This window comes from Elephantulus edwardii, unplaced genomic scaffold (genome assembly GCF_000299155.1).
Source record: "Elephantulus edwardii isolate Elephantulus edwardi_28Jun2011 unplaced genomic scaffold, EleEdw1.0 scaffold00026, whole genome shotgun sequence".
Classification (NCBI taxonomy): domain Eukaryota; kingdom Metazoa; phylum Chordata; class Mammalia; order Macroscelidea; family Macroscelididae; genus Elephantulus; species Elephantulus edwardii.
This window is the reverse complement of record NW_006399776.1, coordinates 1890214-1916485: the sequence shown is the minus strand read 5'-3', so window position 1 is coordinate 1916485 and position 26272 is coordinate 1890214. Positions and strand designations below refer to the sequence as shown.

The 26272-nt window shown below is 35.6% G+C and overlaps 1 protein-coding gene across 2 annotated transcripts in view; it reads left to right on the top strand.

Annotated features, from left to right (window-relative positions):
• Positions 1-13737, top strand: part of CTDSPL2 (CTD (carboxy-terminal domain, RNA polymerase II, polypeptide A) small phosphatase like 2) — a 74145-nt gene extending 60408 nt beyond the window's left edge. Inside the window, exons 9-13 of one of the 2 annotated variants that reach the window (XM_006882949.1) lie at positions 6088-6150; positions 6251-6330; positions 10021-10147; positions 11634-11729; positions 12213-13737. In XM_006882949.1, the coding sequence (XP_006883011.1) occupies positions 6088-6150; positions 6251-6330; positions 10021-10147; positions 11634-11729; positions 12213-12278 (432 nt within the window). In that variant the 3' untranslated portion in view covers positions 12279-13737. The remainder of the gene's footprint in view (positions 1-6087; positions 6151-6250; positions 6331-10020; positions 10148-11633; positions 11730-12212) is intronic. The other variant, XM_006882950.1, reaches the window with a different exon arrangement.
• The last annotated feature ends 12535 nt before the right edge of the window (positions 13738-26272 follow it).

Here is a 26272-nt window from a genome sequence, read left to right as displayed (position 1 = left end):
TTGTACAAAAATATGTATGTGCCATATGTTTGAAATCTTGGGCACCAAGTACTCAAGAAAGATGTAATGTTTTAGCTAGTAGAGAAAAGTATTGTGTGTAGTTAATTTTAGATAAATAGTAAAATCACAAGTAGTTTTAAATAAATTTTCTCATCTTTATTAGCAGATACAGTTATTGATACTAAATTTCCCTTCATAATTATTCATTATTAACTTCTGGTTTTAAAAGGAAAGGTATAAATGAGACTTGTCATCTACTACTTAAAGATAAAGAGAATGTATTTCATGGGGAATTCTTTGTTTTAAAATATCTTAATATTAGAAGCATTTCATGAAGCAAAAAGAATATACTTGGAAAGTTCTTTTACCATCTGAAAATATTATGTAAATTTAAAAGATGGCTGGTTACTACCCATATTAAATTGAAGACTTCATTCAATGTGAAGTTTCAAATTTGTTTTTTCATTTTATTAAAATGGCCGGGTTTTGTTTGCCAAAAGATGATAATTATGCTTCATGCCAGCTTTTTCATATCATCTATATGAATACATTAAACTATAGTTACTCTTACTTGGAGTCCTTTAGAAATGTTTTTCAAATATATTTTTGCTTGATATAGGATAAGGTTTTGCAGAGTTTTTTAGTTTGGTGAGTTTTTGTTTTAGTCTTTTAATTCTAGTTTTTGTTTAGTATTTACCCGTTCATTCCTAGATTTATCCACCTACAAATACTATTTCCAGCAGCCATCTCCCCAATTACTCCAATTCAGCCAAAAAAATTACTATTAAATCACTCAATAAGGTCCTGTTTTCTTACTTTCAGAAGCATAGATTATAATCCTAAAGTTTTTTTCTTGCTTATTTCTGCCCCATGAGATCATACTTATTTCAGTAATTCTCCACATAATTGATTACAACAATTTTGTCACTTTCAGTGTCCCAGGATATATTCTATGTACTTTATACATATTAAACTTACTTACTTAACCCTTACAACAGCTCTATGAGCTACATAGGTACTGTTCTTATACCCGTTTATATGAGGAAACTGAGGTGTACAGAAAGCTTAAATAACTTTACACAGCCACTGATGGGAACATTTTTCAGTTAATTATAGTATCTGATTCTTTACATTCTCCAAAATTGTTATTCTTTCACCGCTTTCATTCTTACTGCTGATTAAAATTATAATCTTGTTATGTGCTGGGTCTGAACCAATTCATAGCTGTCTTTCAGTAGATTTTCAAGGCTGTAAATCACAGAGGAAATTGCCCACCTTTCTCCTTCAGAGCTGCTGGTAAATACGAAGTTTATGCTTCTGGGTTGGCGACACCAACTTCTTACCTTTTAGGCCAGTGGCACCTACTAATCATTTCTTTGTTTAAAGGGAAAGAAATGTACTCTTAAAAGCATGTTGTTATTGTTGTTGATTGCCGTCGAGGCGAGTACAACTCATAGCGACCCTATGAACAAAAGACCTGAAGCCTTTCTAAAACTCCCACCGTTTTTCAAAGTTCATAAAGTTTCTAGAGACATGTTGTTTAGGGTTAGTGGATGCCACTCCTGCTTCCAAACTTGTTTTAAACTGGGAGCTCCACCAAAGGGTATCTGTCCACCGTGGGTATCTGTTATGGCCTTTGACACCCCAATCAATGCCACAAGGTTCAGCATTACAGCACTCAGGTTACCTCAGTACAGCAAAATGATAGAATAGTGCTGTACCACTTAGAAGAATGTTTCTCCAAAATAAAATAACAACCAAATTTTAAATACAAAGGCCCCCCCATAAGACCTTGTTGACTGTAAACAAGAGGCTTAAATAAAAAACAACCAATGTGATATGTTAAGCCTCCTTTTTACCTACAATAAGGGTGGTTAGGCATTCAAAGGATATTGCAGACAAAATACTATATTAAATTCTTTTATAAATTCATATATATGACATTTTTTCTTAGTCATTTGTCTGCAAGTTTAAACTGCTTAATCCTTGAGTGGTGGTATTTTGGGGGTTTTTTCTATCATGCTGTTGAAATTACATTTGATATTAGATTAAGATCAATAAACTAATAGAGATTATGCAATGTATCACTTGAATTACATAATTAGGCATCAGTTTCACTTTAGATAGGCTTTACCTTGCAACGTTCAAATAAACTTATAATTGGATTACTGTTTTCATAACTTTCATTGAATCTAGTTAACTATTGCTAGACTATTTGAAGGGAGTTGCTGCCATTAAATTGATTCTGTCTCTGTCCAACAACTCACAGTGACCTAATAGGACTGTTCTGTACAGTTTGCAAGGCTGTATATTTAAACAGAAGCAGATTGCCACATTTTTCTCCACAAGAGCAGCTAAATTTTGTTACTATAAAGTCACTGCTTTCTTGTGTGAAATTTAAATCAAGATCAAATCAGTCCACAGCATAATACATAGTCTCATTACCACATCTTATTTTTTTACATAATGAACATGTTTATAAATCTCTGGATTGACTCAGTGAGTGGGGTAGTTAATAGGGGTAGGTGTGTTGGAGACAATGAAATTGGCTGAAGATAGAGCAGGGCTCAGAGCTGTTGTATGTAGGGTCACTAGGACTCACAAGTGACTCAACCTCACATAACATCTTTCAGTAGTGGTCTGTCCTATAGTCAAATCTTATAAATTTGTTTGTTTCCATTTTTAAATTATTTTAAAACTTCAACATGTTTTTACCAAAATATCTATGGTTCTTATTTTTGTCAAGTCTGAAGCTGACTGTCCAGTGGATTTTCAGAGGCTGTACATCACAGGAAGAAGCTGTCCATCTTCTGTGAAACAGCTGGTTGATATAGAGTAGATAAAAATATTGCCTTAGATTTGGAAGAATCTGCTGAAATGAAACTTTTGCCTTACCTTACATTGGACAGACTATGTAGTTTTGAGGAGTTGAAAGTCTGAGGCCAAATAGATCAGTAGACGGCAGGTGCAATAGTCAGGTTAGGACAGAAAACATTATAGGAAAATAAAATTAGGAGTTAAGAGCATCTGTGTAATAGATATTTTAGCTTTAGAGTATGCTTATTTATAAACCTAGACATTTCTATATTTCTATACCCTAAAACTTGTAGTCTGAAAAATTAAACCCATCATACTTAACTTTCAAATGTTCTTTGCCTCTACTGAACAATAATGCTTAGCGCATCTTGTTATCTGTACATTTCTGCTCCCACTTTGACATATCCAATGACATCTTACTTTCTCTAGCCACTCAGTGTCTGCCTAAATCATGGTGAATCTGGCCTGAAGACAGGAAACTTTAATAGTCACAATTTTTCTCTTCTCATAATTAGGAAATGCTTATAGCAGTGTGTTGTTTCACCTTCAGTATCACTTTTCATTCTAATTTTTTAAAAAAGCAATCTTTTTTCCTTTTTTTAATTAATTTCAATGAAAGTTTACAGAGACTTTGCATTTCCATTCATTCATTGCTGCACTTTTCTCTCTGCCCACTCCTCCCCGCAAGTTCACTCTTCTCTTTGAAAAGTAGAAAAAAAATTCTTTGTTGTACAACCCCCCCCACCCCCCCGTCCATTCCACTGTTTAGCTTTCATTCTGGACTCCTGTCATGACAGTAATACCTAATATAAGCAGTTCTCACCGTCATCTGTTTCAATGCAGTGTCACCCTTGCATAGGGGCCATGCTAATTTTCTCTGTATCGTTCCAATTTTAGTGTATGTGCTCCCAAAGCAAGCACTAAAATCCACTTTAAAAATTCACATAAAAATTTAAGATGTAACTTATATTTAAATATGATCAAAATAATGCACATCAAAGTTTTGATTTATCCTAGAAGTCACTATTTATGAAGATAGAAAATGCTACTTTTGAACAGGGTTCTAGTGAACTATAAAAATTCTTGAAAGTGTAATTTAAATTAAATTTTTAAATCTTAAGACAATTGTCTAACATAAAAGTATGCTGATAGTCTTCCAGGAAGGAAATTACAAAAAACCCTTTATCTTAGTTTTGTGATACAGTGAAGTGATTATAGGATTTTTGGGGGGTGAGGAGGAATACATAAATACATACATACATAGGTGATTTTTTTTTTGGTTACTAAATTCATTTAAGTAATGGTTAATAGTTTGTCATCATCCATAAAATGAGGTAATAGAGCAAAAATACTGACAGAATTAGTGGCTTTTTCTTAGCCACCAGAAATCTATTTTGAAAAGATACATAGTTAATAAAAATATATTGCCAGTATAATAGCAGTAGATATAAAATCTATCATTCTTTGGCTTACCAAACAAATAAGGTATGTGTCATTTTTAATCAAGGCCACAAACTACTTCAGATATTTCAGAATACAAATGCCAAGAGTAATTAGAATAACCAAAACAGTATGAAAAAGAGAATTGCTAGTATTAACTGTGTTAATGTCCAGTTGTTTATGCATATAGCATATATCTATCCTACATTCTTTTTTAAAAAAACATGGAAATGGAAGTATACTCTGATTTATTCTAAATATATGATGAATACTTCTCTTTTCATTTATCTGTTCTTTTTTATGCCTCAATTTTTAAAAAATCTATTTCTAAGCAGTATTACAATTAAACTTCTTTTGTTACATCCATTCACAAGGCAGTGGTGGTCTAGTGGCTGCACTGCCAATTCAAAGGCACATAGTTCATATCTACCAACTGCTCCCTGAGAGTCTTGTCCTGTTCAATTTACTCCCTCTGAAAACCTGCTAGAGTCATGGTACATAACAACAAACATCCATTCATCTGGTTATTGCTTAGTAAAGAGCTCAAATAAGGTCACAAGTGAACTATAATTAAATTTATTCCTCATTCTAAATGATTGGGCTTATAGATATATTTCTTTTTATTTGCTGAGGTAAAAGATATGTGGCTTACTTTGTTTTTGATTACTCAAGATAGAATACCTGCTTTGCCAATCCAGTCTAGAGATGGAAATAGTATATTAACATGTCAATAATAATTTGACGTTTTTTTCATAAGCGGTAAATTTTTAGAGCATTTCGGTAGTTTGCCTTTACACTCATTTAAACTGTCCCGTCTTCTGTAATTTGTAAAATGGGAGTATATCATAAGACTTTTGTCAGTCATATAATTTTGTATTTTCTACTGAAGAAAAAATTACCATTGATTCATATTTTTGTAGTTGTTGTTATGTACTGTGGTGTCAAAATCAACTCATAACTGACCTGTCAAAAGGTTTTTAGAGGCAGAAAATTGTTCCGGGGAAATTGCCCATCTTCTTTCCACAGAGAGGCTGGTGAATTCAAACTGTTTGCCTTGGCTTGGCAATGGAGCTCCTTATCTATATCTTAAGAGTATAAATTTTTATGAAATTATGTTACAGAGCAAATATATTTTAGAGGTATTACAGTAGTTCATATATAGTTTTTTAGTGTTCAGTTCATGGCTAACATTTCAGTGCTTGAGTTACATTACAGGTAGGCAAGATGACATATAAAGTATATGAGGCAGCTTTAGGTACCATAGTCTTTTTTAAAATTCACTGCTTTGAGAATTGATCTAATGGGATAATTTTTTTTCCTTTTTTTTTTTTTTAAGTCTCAGGTGCCCACATCTAAATTAATAGAGAATAACAGCAAGGTTAGCATCTGAAAGATTGTTTTAAAATAAAAACATTATTAGCAGTTGATTGCTGAAAAGAAATTTTGAGTGTTTATTGAGGAAGGTCATTGAGACAGGTCAGCTAGACCTGGACACACAAACCTGCCTATTGAGTGGATGGATGCTACCTGGCTGGAAGATGGAACTGATTTGTGGATCAAGATCTCAGAGGGAAACTTTTCATTGTTAGTTTGCTAATGAAAATGATATTTCTATAGAAGAACTGTTTTACTGTATATTGCTATTAACTGTTAAAAGCTAAATGTTCACCAGTGATTATGGTTTTTTATATGTGAAATATATTTGGTTTGACTGGTTATCTAGTAAACTTTTCTATTAATTTAAGGTAAAAGTTGTAACAGTATATTTTATGTATGAGTGGTTTGCATTTTGTATGTTATTTGTTGATGCCTGTCTTTCTACTTCTTCAGGTTTATGTGCGATTAAGACCATTTTTCAGGGAATTCCTGGAACGAATGTCTCAAATGTATGAGGTAAATATAGTTAAGCTTATTACATATTTATATTTAATTCAATGTAGTGCCCATATTTAGATTGTGTATAATCATTACTTCTTTTCCCCTGAATTTATAGATCATTCTTTTTACTGCTTCTAAGAAGGTGTATGCAGACAAGTTACTGAACATACTAGACCCTAAAAAGCAACTGGTCAGGTAAGTTGAATTAAGAAATAGTGGAAATGTCTGTCACACTGATCTGTGAAAACTATTATGGTTCTATTTCATTTAATGGCCATTATAAGTTGGCTATATATAGAGAGAGATCATTTATTATGTTTGAGTGTAAAAAGAAATAAGATATATTTTAAGTCCCAAAATTCTTAGAGTTCTAATCATGTTACTCTAGACAGATGTTCTTTAAAAGGATACAGAGATCAAATATGTATATTCACTGTGACATCTGTATCCTTCATTTCTTTTGAGGTTGGGAGGGAGACTGGGTGTTTGTAAACTTGTTTGTATGCATGATGTTTTCACTTCCTTCTGTCTCTTGAGGTGATGCATGCTACATCACCTTTTGAAATAGCTGTAGAGAAAGAAAGTTAATTTTAACAAAGGATCAAATCAAGCTTACTTGAATTTTTCAGGAATAAATTTTTTCTCCATGGTGTCTGTAACCTGAATAGTGATTAGAAACTAACGATGCTTTAGTCAGTGAGATTATTCTGATCTAGACTCAGTCCTTGTTTATGCCCTGAACCAAAGGATCAGATGTATTCCTGGTTACACAGGAATACCTTGGATGATATCTTAGAGGCTCAATGTTAGTTTTATTGATTTATGTCAACTGAAACTACTTATTGTTAATGCACCAATCTTGCTGCCTAGAGCTGAGAAAGATCTTAAAGACATCATAGAAGAATCTTAAAAATGTTAAAGCTCTTTAATATGAAATCAACACAAATGTAATAATTTTCATGAATTCTTAACATTACATGTCCTTCATATTAATTTTTACAATATATCTTGACATTATAACATTCAGTGTATATTTGTACATCTTTTTTTTTTATTAATTTCAATGAAAGTTTACAGAGACTTAGGGTTTCCAGTCATTCATTGTTGCACTTTTCTCCCTACTCACCCCTTCTCCCCCCAGTTCACTCTTCTTGAAAAGAAAGAAAACCTTTCATTGTTATGCATTCCCCTACCCCCAAGTCCTCTACACTATGCAGCCCTCATTCTGGACTTCTGTAATGACAGTCATACCCAGTCATAGATCCTTTTAAACAGTTCTCTCCCTTATCTTTTTCAATGCCGCATTGCTCCCCTCCTCAACTCCAGTGTCAGTCCCATTTTACAACAGTAGCGCTATGCAGTATTTGTCCTTTTTTGACTGATATATTTCACTCAGCATAATGTCCTCCAGGGTCATCCATTTTGCATAATATTTCATGAGTTTCTTGTTTTTCAATGCAGCATAGTATTCCATTGTGTGAATATACCAGAGCGTCTCTATCCATCCATTTGTTGATGGGCACTTGTGTTGTTTCCAGCTGTTTGCTATTGCAAACAAAGCCACAGTAAACATGGGTGTGCATATTTTAACTTTATTCAATGATACATTCACTCTGAACATTTCTGTTTAGCACCCCTAATGTTCTCAAAAACACTGGTGAACAACACAATGCCTTTCCCTGTTAGAGCTTTCATTTCATACTATTTTAATGCATCATGATTTATTGCCCCCTTTTTACTCTTTTTTTTAAAATCTAAGTATCTAGGAGCTTTGTATTTGCTTTCTCTAGTTGTAATTTTAAAAAGTAAAAATGAGAAAAATGTTAATAGGTTTGTTAGAGTGCTGTAGGGAATTACAGACTAAGAAACTACCTCATCTGTCCAACTGCAAATTTGTTAGCATGGAGGACCTGTAATAACATGACTAGTAAACTAGTTTTCTAAAACATGGCTACCAGCCCTCAGTCTCCTGAATAACTGAAGGGGATTTTTGTTGTACCATCAAGTTGGGACTGACACATAACTGGCCCGTCAGTGGGTTTTCCAGAGGTAGTAAATCTCACGGGAGGAAATGGTCCATATTTCTCCCATAGACTAGTTAGTAGATCCCCCCAACCCCGATGTCAGTCCTGTTTTACAACAGTGGCCCTGTGCAGTAGTTTATCTTTAGTGACTGAGATACTTCACTCAGCATAATGTCCTCCAGGGTCACCCATTTTGAATAATATTTCATGAGTTCCTTGTTTTTCAATGCAGCGTAGTTCAACTCCTTACTCTTGTGAGTTTACTACTGAGGGAAAACAGGGACATGCATAATTATATTGTACCTGCCTCACCAATTTCCTCATGCTAAATGTTTATAGAAATAAGGAAACTCTGGTGGCCTAGTGTCAGGAAGCTGCACTGCAATCCCAGAGGTACATGGTTCTAATTCACCAGATGCTCTGCTGGAGAAGGAGGGGCAATCTCCTCCTATACCAGTAAGATCCAATTTGATGGTACATATACACACACCAAAAAAAGAAATAAAATAGGGTTATGTTATTTAGGCCTAAACAAAACTTTAGTTCTTTTGTCTACTTTTCTCCCATTCCCTAGAGTAGGACTGTCTTTAAGCCTTCCAAAGGCAAATGATCATCTGACTAATTTAAAATATTTCTTTTTTTTTTTCTTTGATCTTTATTAAAATATTTCTTATAATTAGAACAAGGGAAAAAGAACTGTGCTGAATTTTATATTACATTTTAAAAGTTATATTTTAAATTCTCCTTCTTTGTTACTACTACCAGCATGTTTATGTTAACCAGCATATTATTTTGAAGGTTTCTTATGTTTGTTTCTGGGGGTTCTTTTCTCCTTAGAGTAAACCCATGACAGATTTTTGTGGGTAGAAAATACCTCTTTTCCTTGATCTGTCTTGGTCGGATTAAGACACAAGGGTGCCCAACTACCAGTTATTATTAATACATAGAAAATAAGAATATTTTAAGGTACAAAAAATAAATGACAGTTACTAATGTACAGCTTTAATATTTTGAGTGCTAATGGGACATTATATACTGTATCAGTATTCTATAAATACTACCATAAAACTTTAAAAAATGATAGATTTTTCTGGTTACTATGTAATATTGGTGAGACATCAGCTTAACTTCTTTTTTTTTTTTTTTTTTGGCACATCACCATAACCTTCATGATACTTAAATTTGAACTCATCAGTTCACCTAACTTTTTTTCCAAATGGTCACATACACACTTTACACTAAAAGAAATTAGAGAGTTGGGGAAATGTTAAAATAATGGAATGTTTTGGCCTCAGCACCTTTTTTTCAAAAGTCTTAGAGAAACTAAAAAAACAAACAAACATTCCTTCTTATATTTTCTATTCTGGCATGTAGAGGGATAGGGAGGCTTTGTGGTCTGCTGGTTAGAGCAAAGGCCTGGGAGCCAGGAGGATCCTGGGTTCAAATGCGGGGCTAACCACTGACTTACTATGTGACTTTGGGCAAGTCCCATGACCTCCTTGTGCCTCATTCAACTGGGAAATTGGTTAAAAAGCAGGACCTTGCTGACAACCAGATGCTTCATCTGAGCTTTTCTGGATAAATAAATTACCAAACAAATTTACAGAAGTTTTTCCCTTTTAATAATTTAATATAACATCTTGGCGATAAACCAAAGTTCTTTAGGAGCATGTGTAAGGTTGAAGTAACTACTGAGAATTTCTATAATAAAAATACAGCCCAAAGATTAGGCCTATCTTTGTATTTGTTAACTTTCTGAGAGGGGAAAAAAAAAAAGGCTTACCCTCTAAAGCCTGTGGTGTGTGTATGTTTCCATCTATATTGTAAATTTAATTTAATTTATTTTTATTTTTACATTAAGGCATCGGCTTTTCCGTGAACATTGTGTTTGTGTACAAGGAAACTATATAAAGGACTTAAATATCCTTGGAAGAGATCTTTCAAAAACTATAATAATTGACAACTCACCACAAGCCTTTGCATATCAGGTAGGAAAAGAATTGCTTAACAAACTGAGACTGGAAAAAATAGAAATAATGCTATATAGAATATGATGGAAGAAATGTTTTTTGTGTTTTTGGGGGTTTACTGGTATAATATTAGAATTAAAGACCTGCTTAATTAGAAGTTCCAAATTGATATAAAAAGTTTTACTTGTAAATGAAGAAAACTCTGGATAAGTAACTGAGATAATACTTCCTTTAATATCCTCTTTACAATTATTCAATCAGTAATGTAACTGTAAATATGTTTAATTGTAAGTATCTTAACCTTCTCTTCTTAATAGATTTCCTTCATTCCTTTGTTTTTGGGGAGTTATTTGTCTTGGGTTTTTTCAAATAGAACTAAAGTAGAAAGACGGTATCCTTACTAGATATAGTGTACATTATATAAATAGGTTCATATGATTTAATGTCTGGAATTTGCTTCAAAATTATGTACAGAATGTGGTGGGAAGTGGGTTGGGTTATAGATGAAATAAGATTGACCTTTAATTTCTGTGTTTTAAAATAGCCCTAATAGTACAAAAGGAGGAAAACTATATATTGCTGAAATGTGCTCAGTTTAGTGCCCTTTTTAAAAAAAATAATGTTTTTAGGCTATCATCCTAGATCCTAAATAAAATGTGTTCAAGTAGGTCTTCCATCGCAAACAAGACATTTGGGCCAATCATTACAAAAGAAGATGTTTTCTATAAAATAAATATAGAGTTATATTCTTATTTTTACTCTTTTTAAGTTAAATACCTTTGAGTCAATTTGTTAAGTACCTACTATTTTCAAGGCTGTCATACAATAGCTGTGAAAGTATATCATTTCTAATAGTGCTTTCTGTTTAGATTTACGGTATCCTTTCATTCATAATGCCTAGCATTGGTGTATTAATAGTTAACACTTTCTTGAGTGAATAAAAGAATGTGGTTAGTTAAGTTCATGGTCCTTATAAAGCTTATTTTGCTGTGATTTTCATGTTGGTCTAGTTATATGTACTTAGAAGAAAGTGCTAAAAAACCAGCTAGGCTTTACTCTTACTTCTCTTGTCTCTTGTAGTAGTCAGTTATCAGTGAATATATAGTATCAACTCTGGTGATAACTCCTTTTTCAAAAGAACTTAAAAGTTCTTTTACTTAACCCTTTCAAGACAGAATTATTTTGTGCTTTTAATTTTTTATTTAAACCATATGTTTTCATTGTGATGGAAAGCATTTGTCTTGCGGGGGAGGGATCTCCAGTGCTGAAACAGTGAGATGATGCTAATTTCTTCAGACTCATGCAATTATATATAGCTCCCATAGACAGTCAGCACTAAAAATGGGATAGTAACTTATCATAAACCCCAAGAGTGTAAAATGTGAGAGTCCTGTATGTCTCAAGGGTAATGAATGAAAAGGTTAAATCTGCTATTTCTTTTTAAAATGTTTCCAGTCAAGGCAGAAAAGAAATTTAAAAGATTAATTACTTATCATTTTTTTAGCTTTCTAATGGAATCCCTATAGAAAGCTGGTTTATGGATAAAAATGACAATGAACTTCTAAAATTGATTCCATTTCTGGAGAAGCTTGTAGAACTGGTAAGTATATCATTTAGTTTTTTCTCTGCTCAATCATTATAAAAGAAACTTCCTTTTTAATTATTTCACTTCATTTCTACTGTCATGGGTAGGAGATTTTTTTAAAAGTTGATAAAGATGCATTACTATTTATGCATTATATATAATTAATTTAAAGTTTCATGGGTTGAATGCTTTTACAATGGTTCTTAAAGTCACTAACTAGTTATGTTAGAAACAGCATAAAATTTTGTTTATTTTGCTTTCATAGTCAGGTCTGGAATTGATGCTTATCCTACTAAGACTTTATTCTGGAATTTTTTCTATTGTATAAATTGAAGTCAGTGAATCAGTCTTTTCTATGTCCTTTTCGTTTGATTTTATATTGCTTAATTGTTCTTCTAAAGTGAAAACTTATCTGTAAGGCCAGAATATTTGTAACATTATAAAGATCATATCTTTGAAATTGTATTGCTTTTAAGAACTTTTTCTTCTTCCATACAGAATGAAGATGTCCGACCTCACATCAGAGACAGATTTCGTTTGCATGATTTGCTGCCCCCAGATTAATTCAAAGACTTGTCAGATCACTGAAGGGGGAGAGAATGCAGGACCCTTTTGGACTAAGACAAAAACATTGCCATTACTGTTGAAATTTTGCATTTTTGTACCCCGTCTTGCTTTTCTTATCTTTGGTGCCCAATAATAATCAAGGGATACAGAGAGAGAGAGAGAGACTTTATCTATCTCAGATTGAATACATACAGTAGGTAGGCTAAAACAGAAGAGTCTTTAGAACTAGTGCAACTCCAGTGAAATTTTTTTATGTACAGGACATCTGCAGTTTATAAAGAATTCTGTTTCTGCCACCAGCAGTTTGACCTGTAGTTACACAGGATTTTATGATAATAACAGAGTTGAAAATGGACTTTTATTTTCTCTCTGTTTGGTGCTCTAAGTGGGTTTGTAGCCACTTTTCTGTTACTTTAAGATTCTCATTTCAACAGGAATGGCCAGTAAAAAGTTGTTTTATTTTTCCTGTTAAGGTTTATAACCTTTTTACATTTTGACCTGTATTAGATTAGAATTCCATTATGCATTCCTTTTAGTTGAGGCGCTTCATAGTTTCCTGGAAATAGTCAACTTTTAGTTTTTTTTTGATACATTTGGATGGCCGTTTTCCTGCTTTGTCTGCCTGCATATTGTATATTTGTTTAAAAATATTCTCTACTTTTAGTCCATGTAAGTTTCATTTACAAAGACATACATTTATATTTTGTTTCTGTAATATTCTGCTGTAGGTGAAATCTTTTCAGAAATCAAGAGACTTGGTAGATAAGAATATATGAATGACTAATATTCAGAAGTTTTAAACCATTGTGATAGCATGTATTCCAAATGGTAATATCTTGCAATGGCACACAGATTTAATGGATAAAGGTATACCTCAGACTTCACTGTGCTTATCAATCTTTGAGGAGACTGAGTTTGGTCAACTGTTAGGCTTGATATAGTTACTGCTGCCTTTGGTTTTCTCCAGGAATGAAGTATTCAGCACAGTGACTCAGTATTTTTAGTTACTTTGCATGGGCTGGTAGTACCTCTGTTATGCTTTCAGTTACAATCAATTCAAAACTATGTGTAACAGTTTTGGTACCTAACACTAGCTATGCATAATCCTGTGGCACAGTACACTTCCAAGCCACCAATGCAGTTAATATGCTCTCATAGTGGTTTTCTATACTATATGAAAATAGTCTTCAAGCCTTGGTTCTCTAATGCAGCTACCATAAAGAGGTTGATATTTTTATAGTGGTGTGTAATCTCCTTTTCAGGAGGCTTTTTATGGAAGGTAGAATTTGTAAAAGTTAGTATGCTTTGCCTCTCGACTGCATTAACATGCCACAGGCTCAGACTGTTTTTGTGTAAAGGATGTCAAAGAACGGCACTTTTTCTAAAGAGAAGTTTGATATTTTGTATGCTTGTTAAGAAAGTACAGTATTGGAAATTAAAGGTGGACAACTGATAATTGAGGAGTATGTCAATTAATTTTTTATGTATATTACCTGTTTACTTGTACAACTTTATTGTACAAATTACATGCAGCTTCATTTTCAAATGAGTCCTTAAAATAAGGAAATCTTTTTAGGAAAACATATAATTTTTGTATTTTTGATTTTAAAGGCATGAGTTATGTCAGTTTTCAGTGTATTAATGAAGATTTTAACTTTTCATCAGGTTGAGTGTTTTCTTACTATATTATCTGTTGTGTATGTAGTTAGCATATTGTGTCACTGAACTGTTTAAAAAATTAGCATGTAGAGCAAAAGCCTGTTTTGTGGAAAATCCTTATTCATTAAAAAAGTAATCATGGCAGATTTTCTGCAAAAAAAAAGCATTTTGCAATTCAGAATACTGATTTTTTTATTATTATTATTATTATTTAAAGAAAGGTATTTTGCTTGCAGGAGAAAAATACTACAGATTCGTTTTAATGAGAATCTTTGAAATGTATTTATCTTTAGGGCATCTGGGCATCTTTATGCTGTTTGTCTTCTGTCTTTATTGAAATAAAATGTACATAACGTTACCTTTACATATGCTCTTGCTCAAAATTGTGAACCTAGTTACATTTCTCCCTGTTCATGTCTCATGTTAAAATAAGAAAACCCCAAACTTAACAAAAACTTGAACTTTCAGTATGCATTATAGTTGCTGAAAGTTTCCCTGATAAATAATTTCAAAGGGCTTTCCCATATTAAAAGAGAAATATAAGCACCTATATATACCATTGTGCCTGCGAGCACTTTAATAATATTATGAACACGAACTAAATCTAATAGTAGAGCTCTTTTTCATCCTATGCTGAGAGTTAAAAGTCAGCTGACAAATGATCAAATGTAACCAGCCTCTGTAAAGAAATAAGGCAAATTCCATATGGCCCAATAACATCTGACAACAGTTGAGTAGTTTTTTTTCTTTTCAGTACTTCCATTTGGGTCTTTTTTAATTTGCTATGAATATAAAGTTTTAAATAATGTAAAGAGAGATCATTTCCTTCCACCTTTTAGCTTCCATTACCCCTCCTTCCCTTTATTGGTATGTGTTCTCGTAAACACTTTCCATTTAGCAAAATAAAAGTGTATTTTATTCACTGAGATGTGCCCAGCCCTTCAGCTCATGCAGGAAACATAAACTCGTACAAGATCAACTGTAATAAATGCAGGAGAGATGAATGGCACCAGATGAGACACAGCAGAAATGAACTGTATACATATTACAACAACAAAGTACATATTAAAATTGTGATACTTCCTGTGATAAATGTCTGACTTTTAAGACATCCTTTTAAATATTTGTATCATTGTTAGAGAGGATGTTTTGATCAGTTGTTTTTTTTAATTCCATGTAATATATGTAGCCCTAATCAGATTTATATCAATATTTCTCCTTGGGTCCTAAAAGAAAGTTGATGAAAATTCATAACCATAAATTGTTTTATATTAGTTAGTATATGTATATTTATTTACCTGATGGCTTTATCTGTTTCCCAAAATTTTTTTGGGATTGTTGAAAGCATTGTAACTTCTATAAATGGCTATTTTTCTTGTAACTGTCAGTGAAATGAATATGTACATTGTTTGCTTTTTTATATTTCTCCAAGGTTTTTTGTTTTTGTTTCAGAGTTAAACAGAATGATTTTTTTAAAAAGTTACCTTTGGCCAATGACTTTTTCTGCTAACTATTACTTGCATTCAGTCTTCTACAGAAATTCATTTTTCATTGTTTTGTTCATTCAACTTGCCTGATAACAGAGAGACTTCATCTCATCAGTGAAGAAAACATTTCATTATTCCTACAGATCTTTCCAGCGAGCACAGAATTCTTCATAAGGATCAGATCTCTTCCATGTCTGTGTCAATCATAAAAAGCTGAAATATAAAGGACACTGAAGCCTTCATTAATTGTACTAATATGATGGTGTTATATACTACATCATTAGCTAGTTAGTTTCCCGACCTGAACTTCTGTGTGTCTTCCTAGGTATTTATTTGTTAGTTATCTCCTTTAATCTTATGTATCTAAATTAACTTAGTTAATAGTTACCCACCGAATAACTATGCCAATCAACTAGGAAAGAATGTTTATTTTATTTCCCCTTATAGGGGAAGAGTGGACTGGGAACAAAAATGTATGGGCCAAAAGGCCTTAGGTTGTCATTCATTTACTTTCTATTCCCTTCATGAGCTATATTTGAGTATAGTGTGTTTTCAGTGCTGAGATGCTTGATGATGTCATTAATTTTCATGTCTTCCCCTGAGTTGAAAACCTGCTAGGAATCTGTATGAAGTACATTCTCAAAATTCAGAACAAAAACCACAAAACCCATTCTCTTATATTTAAATGCTACTTAAATTATTATTATTGGAATCCAAATATCACTGATTAGGATACATTTTTATAAAATGTTTCTCTGTATCTTGAATTGAAATTACTTGCCCAGAGGCAAGAGTTCTGGGGGTTTAACATGTTTTGGACCTTTTTAAAGAAGGGGATAAGAGCAACAAGTTTATACTAGTTTAGGTATATTATTTTAATATTAGTATTTTTCATCTGTAGTTCCCAACCTTGACTGTTTGTTAGAATTACTCTGAGGCTTGCCTCATGGAAAACTTACACTGAGTAAAGAGTGAGGCCTGAGAGTTCAGGTGATTCTGAGAACCAGATCTGGGAAATCACTGTTTAAAATATGTGACAGTGGTCTGAGAGTAGGTAACAAAATAAACGTTTACCAGACATCTCTTTGTGGTAATTTGTTTTCTTTTTAAAAAAAATTTGATCAGTTCACAGAACCTATTCAAGATACATGGAGGAATTACAAGATGTAGGCTACTGCTCACTATCCCTTTTTGTCTTGCATATTTTTTAAGACTTTGCATTTCTAGCATTTGGAATAGCTGATCATATCCACAGCTGAAGGACATGTCCCTGAATGAAACCAGTATATATATATATATATGTGTGTGTGTGTGTGTGTTTATGTATAAACTGTAAAATATTTCACTATTTTTTTATTTTATAAATCTTTGTAGAAATAAGCAATGAAATAATACTTTCATCTTTTGAAATGGGGTTTTTTCAAGGCAGTGTCCTTTTGGCATTAAGGCAGAGGGGAGTTAATATTCTCTCTGCCTATTTCCATATAAATCAATATAAAGTCATGGACATTTAAAAATCTCAATTTCTACTTATTTACTATGCAGTATAGCCGTGAACAAGTTATGTAGATTTAGGTTTCTCATCTTTAAATGCCCTGATCACCCTACCTCACAGGGTTGTTGTGGGGAATAAATAAAACTTTTATGGAAGCACTTTTCTTTGATGATATTTTATCAGCCACTGGAAATAATGTAACTTCTAACAACTTATTTAGGTTTTTTTTTAAAAAAAAGTACATATTTCCTGCACACACACACAATTTTTCCTTGAGAGGTTGATCTTCAGGAAAAACCTGTAACAGGGTAGGTATAGACATGGGACATCATAAGTAATGAACTCTGAGGAAGCTCAGATAGTCATTGCAACATACTTCCTAATGCTTAGCATTCTTTTATAGTTACGCCTGTACATAGGGACCTTTCCAAAGTACTGAAAAGCAGTGGTGTCACTCTGGAGATGAAGGTGCGCCTGATATACAGGCCATGGTCTTTGCAATCACCTGCTATTCATCAGAGAGCTGGACAATGACTAGGGAGGATAGTAGAATTGATGCCTTTGAACTGTGGTGCTTGAGAAGAGTATTGAATATACTATAGACTGCTGAGAAAATGAACAGGTTCAACCTGGAGACGGTTAAACTGGGCTGCTCCTTGGAGGCAAAGATTCTAAAGCAGCTTCTTAAGTCATTTACTTAAGGGATAGGGAGAAGCAGTGATTAAAAACCATGTGGAAAGGAGCTGCACTGCAATCCCAGAAGTACACAGTTGAATCCACTGGATGCTCTGCTGGAGAAGGAGGGTCACTCTCCTGTACCTGTCAGATCCAATTTGATGGTACATACACACACAAATAATAAATATTTTAAAATGGGAAAAAACCCAAACGTGGAGAATGGTTCTACTCTTAGGTCACCATGAATGGGAGATGACTTGGTGGTAGTAAACACTTGCTAGGTACCATCGAGTCTGCTATGACTCAGCAAACCTTTGGTGGACAGTGGATCTGAACTTTGCCCTATCCTGTGCCATCCTTATCTCTGATAGGCTTCAGAGGTTACAGTCCTGAGGCAAAGACTGACCCATCATAACATGTCCAAAGTGTGTGAAACGAAGTTTCACCATCCTTTAAAGAGCACTTTCTCCAAGACAGACTTGCTTGTTATTTTGGCAGTCCATTGGATATTTTCCAGTACCACAATTCAAAGGCATTGATTCTTTGGACTTTTCATTTTCTGGCTTTTAGGTGCATAGGAAGCAATTGAAAATACCAAAGGTAAGTCAGGTTCTCAGTGTATTGGCTTTACATCCAGGTTTGGTGACTAGGAATAGCAGTGACTCCATGGCAATTAACAATATCTAACTTTTCACACAAAGTATTCTTCCTGAGGGAAATGGCTTAAGCATTATGGAGCTTGGTGGCTTAGTCTAGGAAGTTGCACAGCTAACCCAAAAGCCGCACCTCTGGTGGTTTAAATCCACCAGTGTCTACAAGGGAGAAAGATGAGCAGTCATTTCTTGTACTGGAAAGCTCTGGAAACCTGCTTGAATGTCAGCTATGAGTCAGTTCAAAGTGGTAGGGAACTTGTGGTTTTAGATGCACTGGTTATTAGCATCACAAAGGACAATATGAAGTTAGGAGACTGGCTAAATTCTGGAGTGTGGCTCTTAGTTTACAGAAAATACAGATCAGTGTGAATTTGGTGCACTCTGAAATGTTTCCATTGATCAGACAAAACTGGGACAGTGTGCTAGGATTTTATAGCACTATAAAACATGCTAAGTGTGGAAAAATATGTAGGAACTGAATGGAGGCAGATTATATATCTGTATGTTTTAAGCTTGCCCTATTTGAAATCAAAACCTTTCCCCTCCGTAGCTTTAGATTTTGAGTCTTGCTTAAGGTCGTTCATGTCTTCAGTTTATTTTTCTAGAGGGTTTTGTGTTTTTAAGATGCAGCTTCCTGAGGCCAGATGTTTTAGTGTTCATTTGTCCAACAAAGACTTATTGAGTACCTACTCTGATCATCTGTAAATCAGAATAGTGTTTATTGTGGTACTGGGCTCCCCTACAGGCAAACGTGAATCGGGTTGATTTTCAGAACTAAAAGTGCCTAGCTTATACTCCTGGACACTTTGGGGAAAGTAGTATGAATAAAACATTGCTGATTCAGAAACATCAATGCTGAAAACACACCCTGTGTTCTTTTATACACCACCTAACTCCTCCTCCACTCTTTGAGTGCTAAACAAAGTTAAATAATGTCTGTATTTTTCTTAAGTGCTGTCAAGTTGACTACAATTCATAGTGACCCTATGAACAAACATGAAATAATACTACATTACAAATTTAAGAAAGCATTAGTGTCTCAGATTTCCTGTTTGCAATTAATCTGTATTGGGATGGAGTATTAACTGAAGCTAAGAATAGAACTTACTGGAGTGACTCAAAGTATGTCATTAGCATTCATTTGAACAACTGGACCTCAAGAAGCAGGGTGCCTTCAGCAGGAAGTTGTGACCCTCCCTCCTGGTGCTGTCATGAGCCACAACAGTTCTTAGGCTGTACGACTTTCAAGTTTCAAATTCTAACATTGGGACAATCTTCCTGGTAGCTATTGGTACGTAATGATTCATTCCAAAATTTAAGAGACTTAACCGTATTATCTCTCACAGATCTGTGGGCTATATAGGTTCAACAAGATAAATCTTTTGGATCCTCTATTAAGATGGTGGTTGAGACTGGACACTTATTTGATGGCTCACCTTCACTAGATGTCTAAGAAGCTTTATTTAAAAAAAAAAAAATACATTATTTTGTACCATCAAATCAGATCTAACTGGTACAGGAGATTGCCCCTCCTCCAGCAGAGCATCTGGTAGATTTGAACCATGCACCTCTGGGATTGCAGTGCAGTTTCTTGCCACTAGGCCACCAGAGCTCCCTTCAAGAAGCTTTCTTCCTTCACATGTCTGACAGCTGGGTTAGCAGCCACACTCACAGATTGCGTGAGTATTTGTCCAGTTCTATACAGCTTGAAGAAAGATAAGGCTGAACAAGTTTGACTAGATTTTCTGACTCCAGCTCCTTGCACATTTCATTATAATACTTTGCCCTGTCTTCCTGAGCTGCCCTTTGAAATCTTCTATTCAGCACCTTACCTTCTTAATTTCTTCCCTTTGCTTTGGCTTCAGAGTCTTCTGACATCCATTTTAGTCTTTTCTTCTTTGTAATGATCTTTTGAATTCATGATATTCTTGGTATCTTAGCATATCTCATCTGGTCTTCGTACATTAGTGTTCAAGGCCTCAAACCTGTTCCTGAATAGATTTTTAAATTCAGGAAGGATAGACTCAAGATCAAAATTTTAGGCGAGCTCTGGTGGCCTAGTGGCAGGAAACTGCACTGCAATCCCAGAAGTGTGCGGTTCAAATCCACCAGATGCTCTGCTGAAGAAGGAGGAAAAATCGCCTCCTGTACCAGTCAGATCCAGTTTGATGGTACACACATAAAAAGAATAAATATATAAAAAAATTTTAAAAAAAGATAAAATTTTTATTTCTGTGGATGATTTAACCTTCTGTAGCTTTAATTTGAACTTGCGTATGAGTAGTTGATGTTCTGTTCCATAATCAGCACCTGGCCTAATTTTCACTGCTGATGTTGAACTACTCCAACGATTACTTCCACATATGTAATCTGATTCTCATGCATCCCATCAGGTGAAATTCATGTGTATATTGTTGATTGCTGTTGAGTCGAGCACAGCTCATAGTGACCCTATGAACAAAAGGCTTAAAGCCTTTCTATAACATCATTTCTCCAAATTCATAGTTTCCAGAGGCATGTGGTTTAGAGAGTAGATGCCACTCCTGCTTCCAAACCTGAATCAATCTGGGAGATCCACCAAACACTGCCCATGATGGGTAGTCATTAAGGTGTTTGACACACCAATGGCACCGTTGTCTCATTATGGCATTTGAGACCCTGATGGCACAAGGCTCAGTGTCACAGCAAACCCAGATTAGCTCAGCACAGCAAATTGACAAAAATATTCCTCCAAAATAGAGTAACAAGGGATTAAAATATAATCCCTTGGAGCCCAATACAAGGGCCCTCCAGAAGGTCTTGTTGGCGCTAAATAAAAGGTTTAAATAAAAACCAAACATTCCACATTGACCAACCCTCAACCAAAACAGCTGTTTTACCTAGTCTCCAGAATGGAGACAAGGGCTTGGCTTTAAATGCACGTGCCCTCCAGGCTTAAATAAAAAACAACCAAACATAGCCTGCATTTATGTTTCTTATAAAAGGTATTTGCTATGAATAAATCATTGATTGTGTAGGAGTCTATCATTCTATCCCCAGCCTCATTTGTCACCAAGTACCTATTTTTCTGATTACTGATCCTTCTTCCTAGTTCCCAACTTTCATTACAGTCACCCATTATTATTAATGCACCTTAGTTACATGTTCGATCAATTTCTGACTGCAAAAGATGCTAGAAATCATCTATTTCCCCCTCTTTGGCTTTGGTTATTGGTGCATAAATTTGAATGATTGTGGTATTAATAGGTCTTCCTTGTACGTGTATGGACAGTATCACAATATTATATTTCAGGATGGTCTTTCTAACTATGAAAGCAATCCCGTTTTTCCTCACCTTTTCATCACCACTGTAGAGATTTAAAATGTCCCATGCCAATACCTAATATGTCAATATTAATGTATTCCTTTTCTTTGTTAACAATGTCTAGTTTTTCTATATTCATGCTTCTCATATTCTATGTTCCAACCATTAGTTTCTTCTTAGAACTGTTCCTCCTCTTGTGTTTCCAAATTTGAGGGCTCAGCCTCAGTTGCCACAGCTGTTTTTCTACTCTAAGTGCTCTACATAGGGGTTTCAAAGGCCTGTTATATTTTGGAAGTAGATAGCAAATTATTATTCTTAGTCTGTCTTAATTTGGATGCTTAATTTAAGAACAATATCTGACAGAAAAGCATTTTACCAAGCAGATGAAAGACACTTCCTTTACAGAAATAACCAATACATTCATTGTACACCCAACCCAAGAATATGTGTCTTGTTTCTCCCCTTTCCCTGCTACATCACCATTCCTTACACTCCTGCCTACCTGGTCAAGCCCTCCCTTCCCCAGCCACCTCTTGATATGATAGCTTCATCCACAAGTCACTGGAAGAAGAATCTTTAACATACCATGGACTGCCAAGAAAAAAATAGGTCTGTCTTGGAGAGGGTGAAACCAAGTTTCTCCTTGGAGGCTAGGATTTTGAAGCTCTGTCTTATACACTTTGGGCACATGGCCAGTAGAGACTGGTCCTTGGAGAAGGACATCATGCTAAGAAAGGTGGAGGGGAAAGTGCAGGAGAGGAAGACCCTGGATGAGATGGATTGATAAAGTGAGCAATTGGAGTTGGTGTGTCAGAATCAGTGAGAATGGTTCAGGACAGGGCATGGTTCAGAGTTGCTGTACATAAGGTCACTAGGGGCTGCAAGCAACTTGACTGCCCATAACATACAGTTTGAATTGAACAAATTAAAACCTTGAGTTGCAATACTGAGAGATGTTATAGGCAAAATCTTGAATGATCCAGGAAGCATCAAAAGATTGAGGGAGGGGAGCTCTGGTGGCCTAGTGGCAAGAAGCTGCAACTACAATCCCAGAGGTGCACGGTTCAAATCCACCAGATGCTCTGCCGGGGAAGGAGGGGCAATCCCCTCCTGTACCAGTCAGATCTGATTTGATGGCACACGCACACAAAAATAATAAAATAAAAAAAAAGAAGATTGAGGGAATACACAGAATCACTGTACCAAAAAGAACTAGCGGCCACAAGAAATATTTCAGGAAATACCACATAATCAAGAATCAATGTGAGAAAGGAAGAAGTTCAAGCTGCAAAAAAGGCATTGAAAAAAATAATGCCCCAGAAATTGATGGGATATCAGTTGATATGCTTAAAGTGACAGATGCAGCCCTGGATATGCTGACCAGTCTACGCTAGGATATTTGGACAACTGTTTGGCCAACTGACTGGAAGAAATCATTATTTCCATTCCTAAAACAGGTGATACAATAGAATGTGGAAACTATCAAACAATATCATTAATATCACATGCAAGCAAAATACTGAAGATATTCAAAGACATGTAGAAACATTTAGGAACTGCCTAAAGTTCAAGGTGGATTCAAAATAGGTTGTGGCACAAGGGGCATCACTGCCCATATCAGATGGACCCTGGCTGAGGGCAGAGAATACCAGAAAAAAGTATCTATTTGTGCTTTATTGAATGCAAAGGCATCTGATTGTGTTAGATCATAACAAGTTATAGCTAACATTGAGCAAATGGGAATCTCAGAACACTTAAATGATAATTGTGCTTATGTGAAACCTGTACTTAGACCAAGAAACTGTTCTGTGAAGAGAGCAAGGGAACAAGACATAGTTTACAACTAAGAAAGGAATGTGTCAGGATTGTATCTTTTCTCCATAATTATTCAATTTGTATATATACACTGAGTTGACTCTCAATGCTCTATCTGCTCCAAAGTCTCACCCCAAGAAGGCATGCACCCCAAGCTTCCTACACACCAAATGAGAGGTCTCTGCCTGGAATAAACTGGCAAGTTGATTTCATTCACATGCCAAGATACAAAAAGTGGCACTACCTATTAACTCTAGCAGACACCTTTTCAGGCTGGATCAAAGCAAAGCATTTCCTACAGCACATGAGACAGCAGCGTAGTGGCATCCGCTCGGATAGAACAAAGTAGACCTCGTTTTGGCTTACCTACTCATATTCAGTCAGACAATGGGCCTGCCTTCATCTCTCAAGTTGCTCACCAGGTATCAACAACCACGAAGATCACCTGGAAGCTGCATGTACCTTATCATCTTCAGTCATCTGGGAAGGCAGAGAGAGCCAATGGTCTCCTAAAAGACCACCTCACCAAACTCACTCTCAAAGCAAAACTTTCCTGGCCTACTCTACTCCCACTGGCTTTAACTAACTCTACTCCCACTGGCTTTAACTAGGTTATGTGCTGCTCCGCGCCCTCCCTCTGGACTCAGCCCATTCGAACTGGTTTACAGGCATCTTTTCCTCCTCACACGTAATTTTCTCCATGAGCCTCCTCCGCTGGTTTCCTACTTACTTATCTCTGTTACACTTTTCACAGAAATATGCTCATAGAACCAACCTTTCACAGAAATATGCTGATAGAACCAACCCTTCCATTAGCCCGCGACACATCTACCTCAAACATCCCCTCCTTCACCCATTTGGCTACATTTTTCTTAAAAACCTACACCCAGACCCCCTGCACTCTTGCTGGTCTAGTCCTCATATTGTCATATTAAGCACCCCCACAGCTGTCAAGCTCTTTGGCCATCCATCCTGGTATCATGCATCAAACGAGCTCCTCCAGCATCTGAAACTCAAGCCACTTGGATGTCTGAATCAACTGGCTCTACCTGTCTTCACCAGGTCATGCCTTCCAAGCAAAGGTCCCCCCTTCCTCTTCCCTTCCTCCTGTCCCTCTCCCTGATCATTTTCCTGCCTCCTCCAATTAAAGGCTCAAGCCTTTCTATGGAGATTCTATGTCGAACAAGTTTATGCCAAACGATGTAATACCTACACCCATAAAGTGGGCTCAGCCAATTGCTCCCTTATAGGCTGCCAACCTGCAGTACACATCCTTTTATCTTATTCTAATCTCAGGTTTTTTTATATCCAAAAATTGGTTTGATAATGTACTAAGCCCAGCTACTTGTTTTCTTTATGACCAGGTACATGACTATTGCAAGAAGGAACTAGAAACCTGCTGGGGGAGAGGGATAGGTGGCCCTATAATAGTTGGAAAATCCATACTAAGCGCCATTTTTACATACCCAAGCTTGAAGACAGAAAAAAAAAAAAGAGTCCTCTCGTGTGCAGACCAAAGCGAAATTGCACTTTTTCTAATTATTTCTGACCTGTGGGACAGCTGATGGGCTAAGGGCATTAACGCCAAATTATATAATAAATACACTGACCCATACCCAGCAGCTTCATTAAAAATTTTCTGAGTTTACACCCGCATAGCCACGGAAATGAAACATTTAGCTGACTTACTAAACACCATTCAACAACAAGAATCATCTTTAAATTCAGTTTTACTTTCTTACTCAATACAACCCTTTTCCTGGTTGCTTCTAATTCACCAGGGAGCCTGGCTGCTTAATCAGACTGAAGTTGAAGACATCTCTGACTGTTATCTTCACACCTTCCTGGATTGCTCAAAACTTCTAGTGTTGGGGACTGCTAGTTTAACCTAGCTGAAGCCATTTTGTAATTCTCTAAGGACATGTTTGGACCTATTGCCCTGGGAGGATAGGTTTCAGTTTACCCCACCCTGGGAGGATAGGTTTCAGGAAACACCCTGCTAAGTTTCTGTTAACCAGATAACTTTCAGATTACTAGAAATTACATGATGCTATTCTCCCCCATTGCATAATTCTCCTCCCCCCATTGTGCTCCTGTATATAAGCTGTGAGTGCTTTCAATAAAATTGAGACTTGATTGGAATTTTCAACTTGTCTCCGATGCCTCTGTGTCTCTTGTCCCTTTTTTTGTCATTCTTTCCTTCCCAGGCTCCCCGTTGAAAAGATCCCGTGGACCGGGACAGTTGGCACCCAATGTTGGGGTAACTCAGGCTTGGGAAATTTTGACAACAGTGATCAGCCGATCCACGTGAACAAGGAGCCGCGGCGAGTCAGGGACAGCAAAGAAAAAGGGCTTGAAATGTGCTGCTTTAATGATGACCCAACTCTGAAGCCCAGCATGAGGTAAGAGGAAGCAAGCGGCGAAAATGGGACCGGAATTAAGTGAAAATGAATTGTTTGTAAAGGGTATCAAGGATTCCCTCAAGGCACGAGGTATAAGGGTAGCTAAAAAAGATTTAAAGAAATTTTTCTTGTTTTTAGAAGATGTTTGCCCATGGTTTCTGCAAGAAGGAACTATTGATTCTAAGCAATGGCATAGGGTAGGGGACTGTTTAAATGACTATTACCGTTGTTTTGGCCCTGTAAAAATTCCTGTCACTACTTTTTCTTACTAAAATCTCACTAACAAAATATTAACTATTAGAACTACTGCCATCTTGTCTTGCTAAAACAAAGAAGCCGAAATACGTCAATTGGTATACCATCTATTCCTAGGGCCTTATTTTTTGCTATTTCCTTCAAGGCAGCTTGAACTTCTTCCTTCATCACCATAGGCTCTTGCTCATAAGTTATTTCATGCTTCTGTATCTGACAATTCCTTTTGATACAATGACTCCGTAT